This window comes from Alligator sinensis, unplaced genomic scaffold (genome assembly GCF_000455745.1).
Source record: "Alligator sinensis unplaced genomic scaffold, ASM45574v1 scaffold707_1, whole genome shotgun sequence".
NCBI classification, from domain to species: Eukaryota; Metazoa; Chordata; order Crocodylia; family Alligatoridae; genus Alligator; species Alligator sinensis.
The window spans coordinates 892,081-901,441 of record NW_005842065.1 but is presented as its reverse complement, the minus strand read 5'-3'; the positions used below and the strand labels follow the sequence as shown (position 1 = coordinate 901,441).

General features: G+C 52.2%; 1 protein-coding gene across 11 annotated transcripts in view; it reads right to left on the bottom strand.

The window, feature by feature from the left end:
• Window positions 1-1,437: 1,437 nt before the first annotated feature.
• Window positions 1,438-9,361, bottom strand: part of SMARCA4 (SWI/SNF related, matrix associated, actin dependent regulator of chromatin, subfamily a, member 4) — a 52,203-nt gene continuing 44,279 nt past the window's right edge. For 3 of the 11 annotated variants that reach the window (XM_025203849.1, XM_006023383.3, XM_006023386.3), the window contains 7 exons: window positions 8,732-8,959; window positions 7,289-7,542; window positions 5,992-6,100; window positions 3,422-3,523; window positions 2,926-3,058; window positions 2,153-2,292; window positions 1,438-1,933 (listed from right to left, as the gene is read on the bottom strand). In XM_025203849.1, the coding sequence (XP_025059634.1) occupies window positions 1,901-1,933; window positions 2,153-2,292; window positions 2,926-3,058; window positions 3,422-3,523; window positions 5,992-6,100; window positions 7,289-7,542; window positions 8,732-8,959 (999 nt within the window). In that variant the 3' untranslated portion in view covers window positions 1,438-1,900. Of the gene's footprint in view, window positions 1,934-2,152; window positions 2,293-2,925; window positions 3,059-3,421; window positions 3,524-5,991; window positions 6,101-7,288; window positions 7,543-8,731; window positions 8,960-9,361 lie in introns of those variants that run through there. The other 8 variants (XM_025203850.1, XM_025203851.1, XM_006023384.3 and 5 more) reach the window with 6 other exon arrangements.

Sequence of the window (9,361 nt, the reverse complement as noted above, 5' to 3'; positions counted from 1 at the left end):
GGGGGGGGGTGGGGGGGGGGTGAGGCAAGCCAGCTTCCCAGATTCAGCTTACGTGGGCAGATGATGTCAGCATGCCTTAAGCAAGGGAACACTGTGTCTGTGCCCACTGGGCCCTGGTGAACACTGCTGCCTGAGACGCAGGCTCTGTTGTGGCCTCTGCCACATGACCCATGAATGGGCAAGAGAGCGGGCTAAGTCAGCTGGTACCTGTGAGGATGGATGAAACGAAGCATTTGTTACCAGATTTCTTTGGCCATGCTCACTGGTCACAGGATGGGCTGGCTCTGCAGAGGCCATGGCTTCAAGAGGAAACTCCTGTTTCCTTGAGGCTTTATCTGTGCATGTGCAATTCACAGATGCTGGGAGCAGGATACCGCATGGACCAGACAAAGACCCAACATTATGACAAGGGTTGTATGCAACCATGCCTCTCTCCTGGGCCTAGCTGCTGGCTCCTCGATTTCCATTGGTGACACAAAAGTTCAAATAATTTTATTGCTGATTATGGGATCTCCACCAAGCCCAGAGAAGGTCAGTGGGGAGAGCAAAGAAGACGCTCTGTGTCCATGGAGTCTAACACTTAGTTGCACAGCAGAGCAGAGGAGGTATTTCCCCTCTTGGCTCAGACTGCTCCATGCTGCTCACAGATGAGCTCCAGCAAGCAACTTGTATTTGTAACCCTTCAACAGCAGTGACACCCCAAGATGCAGCTTGAGACTGTACTACCAGCAGGCATCCCAGCAGCTGGATGCAACTACACCCCCACCTAGTGGATCTTGCTGAAAAGACAGGAGATACCTGCAGCCCGCGGTTGGCCGCAAACATTAGCTGCCTTCACCGACTGGGCAAATCCTATCCTTTCCTTTGGGTGCCGAGACTCAGTTGCTGGACCCTGCTCAGTCTGAGGCAGCTCTGTCACAGTGCTCCACAACCCCAGCTTCTATTTGATTAAATAATTTGCTTGTCTTCAGGGCTGCAGACAAAGTGCCCCCCAGGGGGAACCAAGTAGAAACTGGTTCCATGTGCACCACCTGAGGGACTTGCTCCAGGGCTGGGAAAAACACTGGAGTCTGACTACCATCTGGATACACTGTGCTTCCAGCTGTCTGCCTGACTCTGCATGCTAAGCAGACAGGCGGGTGTCACTTTGGTGCCCTGGAGCAGAGGCACAAAAAATACTGTAAAAGCTGGCCTCAGCACTGCTGAAATAGCCCAGGTCTAGTGTGAACCCTGGGTAGAACTACCATGATGCTGCTTGGTGCCCCCCTTTTCTGCTGCCAGGAACCAAAAGTGGGGTGGGTCTGGCTTAGCAAGGCAGGGACCCACCTGCAGATAGACCATGCTATGGGGGGGGCTGCTTCAAAATGTCAAATGAACTGAGCAGAGGTGAAACCCCCCACCCCCACCCAGTCAGAAAGAAAAAAAACCCCTCAAAGCCATTTTTTGTTTAATTTATTACTGTTTGAAATCCAGTGACATTGACACACACAGTCACCACGGCCACCCTCCCGTCAACTGGCGGGCAGCGGGCGATTGGACCTGCTTCATAAAATACAGTACTAGGAGTGGACTGCTACGCACATGCATCCACGGTTTAAAACTACAGTGATTCGATACTGCGACTGAAACAGTACTGCCATAGAAAGAAAAAAAAATAGATATCAAGTGTTCCCCAATTCATAATTCTTTTAAACAGTTAATGCTGTTACAAACGCTACCGATGCCAGGACAAGGCAAGACACAAACAGTCCTACATCCTCTCTGCAGTATAAATATGGAAGAGTTTTTATACAGTTTTACTTGAGTCTGGAACTACGTGTGTCGCTACCCGTTAGAGCTAAGGGAATACAGCATCTCCACTTTGGAACAGTCAGCGCTCATCTGGGGTGTGGAATGCCACTTAATCTTCCTCGGTGCCACTTCCTGAGCGATCCTGGAAAGCAAGAGGAAATGCTGAGGGGGGTTGGAAGCAGAGTTGCTGCCTTCCAAACAATGCATGTTTCCCCAGGGAGGAATTTGAGGCTTTGGAGACTGATCAGCAGCTCAGGGAGCCACATGCCTGCCCTGCCTGCTGTTTATACACTGTGGCACACAGGCATCCAGGTGCCTGTCCCGACTCGCCTGCAACTGCAGGGTGAAGCTCTGCCATTACCTCCTCCTGCTCCTCCTCACTGTCGTCATCGCTGACCACTGGCTTGGCCCGGGAGCCGCGACTTGTACGCCTGCGCCCCTTCAACCGGTCCTGTGCCTTCTCCTTCCGTCCCAGTTTGATCTTCACCTTGACAGATCGAGCTACAGAGAGGAATGAGGAGACACAGTAATAGCAAGACTGAATGTGTGCTTGGGTCTGGGCCTGGTGCCCTTCTGAGGCAGCATCGCCATGTGACCACGGTGCTTCTGTTATGTCATCCCTTCCCTGTTAACAGGAACATGCAGTGGATGCATCCCACCTCTGTGCGAACTTGGCGTCTTTTGCTACAGCTCCCCGCAGGCACCCCATGCCTTGCAAGCCCCACAGGCACCTGCACCACAACCACCTCACTGCCCCCCACCAGTACGGCTCATGCTGTCCTTGAACTTAGCTGCCTGAGGAGCTGGGGACTCAAAAGCAACAGGGAGGAGAGAAGCATTCCCCATCTGCCCTGTTATCACCTCCTAGCTTTCTGCTCAGGCCACCCTAGAGCCTGGCATCTGCTCCCTGTCCCCTGAACAGAGAACACAGAGGCAGTGTGAGCTTCCCCTGAACATGCTGCCCCTGCACTGGAGGAGGGGAGGGGAGTGGTGGGTCCCTGGTCATGTGGTCCCTTCTCTACCTGGTTGCTACCCTTGCAGAGGGTTCTCCAGTGAGCAGAGTGAGGCAGGGGCACTCCCACATGGACACGCATGCTCCTTGCTTAGCGGAGGCGGCAGCAAAAGAGTACTCACACTCTGATTCAGATCCTTCCTCTTCTCCTTCCTCCTCCTCCTCACTGTCCTCACCTTCACTGTCTTCCTCTTTCTCTATTTTCTGCCGCACACTGGTGAAGACGGATTGTAGCACTATGGAGTCCTCGTAGATCTGTGGGAGGGCAGGACAGGGCAGGTCACTTCTGGGAAGGGAACCCTTGGCTCCATGTGCCAGTCAGTGCACAAGCCATGGCACTCCTCCCAACCCCAACACTTTCTAGAAGACAGTGGGAGTTGAGTCTCGTACTTTGGAATAATCCTGCCTTAATTAGATACAGTACTGCTTTAATCCTTGGTTAGTGCATAATGGGCAACCTCTAGAGTCCGACTTGCTGGAGGGTTCTAATAAGATACTAGCAATGTCTCAAGGGGTGTGTAGTCCAGTGAGTTCGGATTCAGTCACTGTCCCTTGTCATTGGGCGAGGGAGGGGACCCCACACCATGTGTCAGGCACCAGGATGGGGTGGGGCCTTACCAGAGACCCTTCGAGATTGAAGGTTTGTGCGTTCTGACACAGCAGCATGACATCCTTCTCCAGATCATTCAGGCTGCGGTACTTGTGGTTGCGGATGCGTTCCTGCAGAGAGGGGTGAGGTCAGGTTCACGTGGGACATGGTCAGCAATGACTCATTGGCCAGATACAGAGCCTCCCTGTTCCACCCCTTGGCTCTGTGGGTGCTGCTGTCCCTGATGCTCCACCCATACCTCTTTCTGGGCTGCTCACTTGCTAGCTGTATGTGCCTCTGCCCTCAGGCTGCCTGGGACAGTCAATGATCCCAAGCCCACTCCCCACCAGCTCAGAGAGACCCCACTGCTCCATGATGCAGGCCAGCCATGGAGACCTACCCGCATTGTCCCTAGGTCTGTGCTTCCTGTGAGGAGATGGCGGCTGTCAGGGAGATGCCAAACCCAAATGTAGTGCCCAGCCTGATAGCAGCATCTTACAGAGCCAAGAAACAGCTGCTTGGAGCCACCAACTCTGGTTAGCACAGACCATGAGGGAAGTCTCTTCTCCTGTGCACATTTGCCCATGATATGGAGGAGACTGGCATGACCTCAGTGCTGTGTGGGGACCTTGTACAGACCTTGAGGTCAAGAACAGTCAAAGAGATGGAGACAAATGGGGAAATGGGATAAGATGGAGTATGGTTTATCCAAGGCAGAGTGTATCAGACCAACCCAATATCCATCTGGGAAAGGATGGCCAATTTCTTTGATCAGAACAATATGAAGGACATAATCCATCTAAACTAAAGCAAAGAATACGATATTGTGCCTCGCAGGAAGTCACCCTCCAGTGGGAGGAAGATGGGGTGACTGATGCTAGAACTTTACAGTGAACAAGGAGACAGCATGTCCCGCAGAAAGGAAAGGCGTTGGGATGGAGAGAGGCCACTGACAGCATTCCTTGTTCTTGGGACCTGCCTTTGAACGTTCTCATTAGCGACCCAAGCACGCACTCCAGAAATCTGTGGATGAGGTCAAGTAGGGAGGATGAGTCAGTCCCAAGGAGACTCGATCACTGTCCAGGAGGATTGGACCATTGTGGAGCAGTGCAGCAGAAACAAGCCAGAATTTAATAGCACAAAGTCATGTGCCTGGGGACTTATACAGGTGCTAGGAACTGGGGACCACATAAGGGCCACACTGGGTGAAAATGTTCCATCTATCCTGTCTCCAACAATGGCAGAAGTGTATACTATAGAGGGAGACAAGGTTCCTTGGGTGAATTTGATATCTTTTATTAGACCAACCCAAATGGTTGGAGAATAGTTCTTAAGCAAGCTTTCGGGTTCAAAAACCCTTTGTCAGGCTAAGGAAGCTTCAGCAGTTGGTGTGTGCTCTTCCTGGATGGAATGAAAAGGGACAGCATGGAACTGGATATCTCTAATGATCTATCCCCTATTCAATACCCTTCCCTGGCATCCATCATTTGTTGCATTAGAGATACCAGAGGAAACACCTCTAACCATTCTGTTCAATAGCCATTACTAGATCTATCAGCCATGAATTTATCCAGTCCCTTGTTGAACCTGGCTCTGCTCTCTACCTTCACCACCTCCTGCAGCAATTAGTTCCACGTGTTTAGAATGCATTGTGTAAAGCAGTCCTTTTTCTTGTTAGTTTTAAGCCTGTCTCCTGCTCATTTCAGCTGGTGCCTCCTCATTCTAGTATCCTGGGACTTGTTAGACAACAGTTCCTGACTGACTTGGTCCATGCCCTTCATGACTTTATAAACCTTTATCCTATCCCTCCTCAGCCTTCTCCTTTCCAAACTGAAGAGTCCTGGCCTTTTTAGTCTGTCCTGGTCCGGCAACTGCTGCAGGCGCCTGATCATTTTGGTTGCCCTTCTCTGCACCAAGTAACTCTACACTGTTCTGGAGATGTGGGGAGCAGAACTGTGTACATGATTCTCACAGAGCAGAGGAAAAGAACAGGGCATCTCGTTGATTGTGGATGCACCACAAGCCATCAGTAGATGTAGTTTTACAAAGGCTGAGATGATTCTAGGGTGCATTAAGCAAGGTATCTCCAGCAGACACAAGAAAGCATCAGTACCACTGCCCAAGGCATTGAGAAGAGTGGAGACCAGTGACTAGGGTTAGGACAAAACTGAACAGCTTTCTGAATGGCAAAACTGACAAAATTAAGGCTGAGACAGGACATGATTCAGCTCTATACTGACGCCCACGGAGGTCATAACCAGGAGGGAAAAAGAACTAGTAATACAAGATCAAATGGACATATAATAGCTCCATGGAGCTATTAGCATGGCAAAAGCTCTGGGAAGAGTTTCTAGACAAGGCAGCAGGCCAAAGAACTCAAACTGCTTGAAGGTGGAGTTTAAGAAGGCTGTAGTTAGGATGGCAGGAAAGCAATGGTAAGAGCTGCAGGAGAGGAGAGCATGTAGGCAGAAGTGTTCAGGAGAGACCAAGCTTGTAACCACGCTCATCATTAATCCTGTGTTAGGTGTGGTCCTGGCAGAGAAGTGAGGTCACTACCAGATTATCTCCTGTGGGCAGGGATGGAACAGGGTGCTGTTACCTTGATCTTCTTGAAGTCCACAGGCTTGCGGATGAGCTCATAGTACTCGGGCAGCTCCTTGCGGGAAGGTAGCTGGATGAAAACTTCGCTGAGCTGGCGTCCACTACTACTGCAAAACAAGGGAAACACGAGATCAGTGACCAAGTTCTGTCTTTTCTCTCCTTTCCTGAGAGGGCAGCCCCTGGGTGGCAAAGCGATGAGCTACAATTGAGTCAGGGGTTTGTGAGCCCATGGTCATACCAGGTCAAGGCGCTGCCTGGAATGGGACAGAGAAAAACCTTGGTGTTTCCCATACTACTGAGATATGATGTGACCGGCTGCACCCCAGAGCTTCCCAGCAAAGTGGAAGCCAGTTTGGCCCTCTACAATCTGGGATCTCCTCCAAGGCTGCTGCCAGTAGCTGCAGTTAAGACTCTTAGTGAACAGAGCCAAGACACTCCCTCCCTCTCCACCCACAGTCCATTTCCAGGCTGTCTCAATGAATAAGAAGCAGAGGGCAGACAGGCTGCTTGTGCAGCAGCAGGCTGAGAGCAACATCCTACTCCCCAATGGGAGATGGCTTTAGCCTCTGGAACTGCTCCACATGGGCCACGCACTTGAGTTTCATTCCTGTGTTGTGGAGGCCCAAATTGCAAATCCGCTCAGAAGGAAGGAGCCACGGCAGTGCCCAGCAGTGCCAGGCAAAGGAGCCACAACTTGAGAGCTGCAGGGGGAGAAGTCACATGATGCATGGCGAATGCCACAGGAGAGGACAACTGTCAGGGCTGGAATGGAGGCTGCTGATGGCATGCCACGTGTTAACAGGCACAAAGAGGGTACTCCAACCCTAGGGAAACCAAGGAAATCAGCCCAAGGTGCAGTGGGAAGGAAGCAGTCGCCACAGGTGAGGCAGTTACAGTTAGACTTCTTAGAACTTACAGCATGTGTCCTGGCCCAGCTGCCTCTCTTCGTTGAACCTGCTAGATGCAATTGCTGCTGCTTTTAAGGGGCAGCAAGATGACAGGGCTGGGACAGCCCCAAGGCAACTCACCCTTCATTTTTAACAGCCACTGGGAGATGCAGAAACCTCAGCTCTGGATTCTCAGTGCCTCACCCACTTACTCTCAGTAAGTCGAGTGAAACCAACTCCCATTTTATACATGGAGAAACCAAAGCAAAAGGAATCATGTGGCCTTAATCTCCAGAGCACCTATATCCAGGCAGGAGCTCTTGGGTGCCCTTAGCTCCCAATTCTGTGCTCAGACCGTGCTCCTTCTCCTGAACTAGCTGAGGCGAGCATCTGCTGCAGGTCCCTTACCTGTCCTTGTATTTGATCACAGCATCCACAATCTTCTTCATCTTCTTGGTGAGGTTGGGTGGGTTGGGGGAGAGTTTCTCAGCAGGGGGCCGTCCACGCTTCTTCTGTTTCTTGCTGTCGTCATCCTTGTCCCGGCTGCGAGTGCTGGTAGTTGGTGTGGCTGAGCCGACATCTGTGTCCCGCTTGCGTTTGCGGGAGGACTTCTTCTGACGCACCTCTTCCTCGATTTCCTCCAGGGTGCCTTCCTCAATTGCCTGGCCGAGGAGGGACAGGGGACAGCTAATACCGAGGGTACCGGGCACAGGGGCAAAGGCGTGGGATTTTACTAGGAAAAGCCAAGTGTGGGCCACTGCCATGAAGTTTGATTAGCTGCCTTATGGACTGGACAGTGGGGACCACATCTGCTCAAATTGCCCTTGGATTACTATGTGACACCCCCCACCCACACTGAGGAGTCAGCTCCTGCTCTGTTACAGACCAGGAGACTGTCATCTACATCCTGCTCCAACCCAGCCATCTTGCTAGAGCCCCCTCCAACAAATGACTGGACAACTGCTTGCAAACCCAGGGCAAAGAGTGACAGATCTCTTTATAACGACATTGCTGTTCAGCAACAGGACCAAAACAGCTTCCTGTTCCTGGAGAGTCTTATGGACTCTACCTCAGCTCGGCAAATTTGCTCGTCTCAAGGAATGTGAAGGGCTGGGGTTTTTCCTGTCAAAAGCAGAGTGCCACGGAGGGAACCTGCTTTCTGCTGAGGATGTCCAGCTGATCAGACTGGCTCCTCAATGCCCTGCATGGATACATCAAGCTGGGAGATGCCAGCTGTCCAGGGGATTTTGGGGTGACCACAAAGGCCTTTTAAAGATGAATGGCAGAAGCAGAACGCCTCTGAAGCAGGAATCCACTCTCTCTTCCTGCAGGGAGGAATCTGGCTGGACAGGCTCTGACAGTTAAAGCCTCTCAAAGCACCCACCTGGAAATAATGAACTCTTTAGCTGAAGCAGCCCCCTCCCTCCCCGTGGCTGCTAGTTACAAATCTGCCTTTTGGCAGAGGGCACCAGGTACAGGCTCAGAGCACATGGGCTCAGCAGCACAGCAAGTGCCCCTGAGCAAAGACAGGCAGCAACTGGTTGTGTAGCGCTTTCTGGTGGCACGATTTAAATTATTAAAAGCCTCTGGAGCATGAAGATGGGGTGATGTGACATCTCCCAGTCCCTGCTCCTCACCTCCCCTGGGGGAACCATGTTACACCTGTCTCAAATGGGACTGCAAGAGAACTGGCTGCTGTTTGTGATTGGTAGGAGAGTTGTTGTGCTGAAAACCCTGCATTGGTATTTGACTGGAGCTGCTAAGAACCACGCCGTTCCCCCTGCCCCCTGCTCCCACCCACAGCCCCAGTCCCCAATAGGCAAAGTGTAGGTTTGAAGAACGATGCTGTACCATGTATACCTTGAGCCACTGCTTCTCGGTCAGCGAGTCGCTGTAGTCCACCTCTTTCCGGTGGCGCGAGCCGCGTCCGAACATCTTCTCCTCCTCCTCCTCGCAAGTTAGGCGCTCCACCTCCGCATCATCCTTGATGATCCATGATGGCAGCTCGTCCTCCTCCATCAGACGCGGCTTCCGCTTGGGGTTCCGCGCCTCCTCCCGCCTGCGGTCCAGGTCCATGCGCTATGGCCAGAGGGAAGCATCAGGGTGGAGCTGCTGGAAAGGGTCTAAGTTCGCTTCCCTAAAACCCATATTTGGAGCTGTGGCTTCCCTTTCACACCAGCTCTACATCTGAGGCCAGACAACAGAGACACCAGGGCCTATGAGACCACCAGAGACAAGACCAAGACAGACCAGGATGAGGCTGCGCTTGGGTCGGGAGCTGTTGGAAAAGCCCAGTCATCCAGCAGCTGCCCAAGGAAAGGGAACACTGCCGAGCAAGAGATGCAGCCTCGAAAGGGAGATGGTCCCTTGTGACCTACATCAGCTGGAGCCCCAACTTATGAGGCCCTTGGCAACCACTGTAGCGGACACACACACACACACACACACACACACACACACACACACACACACCCACACCCA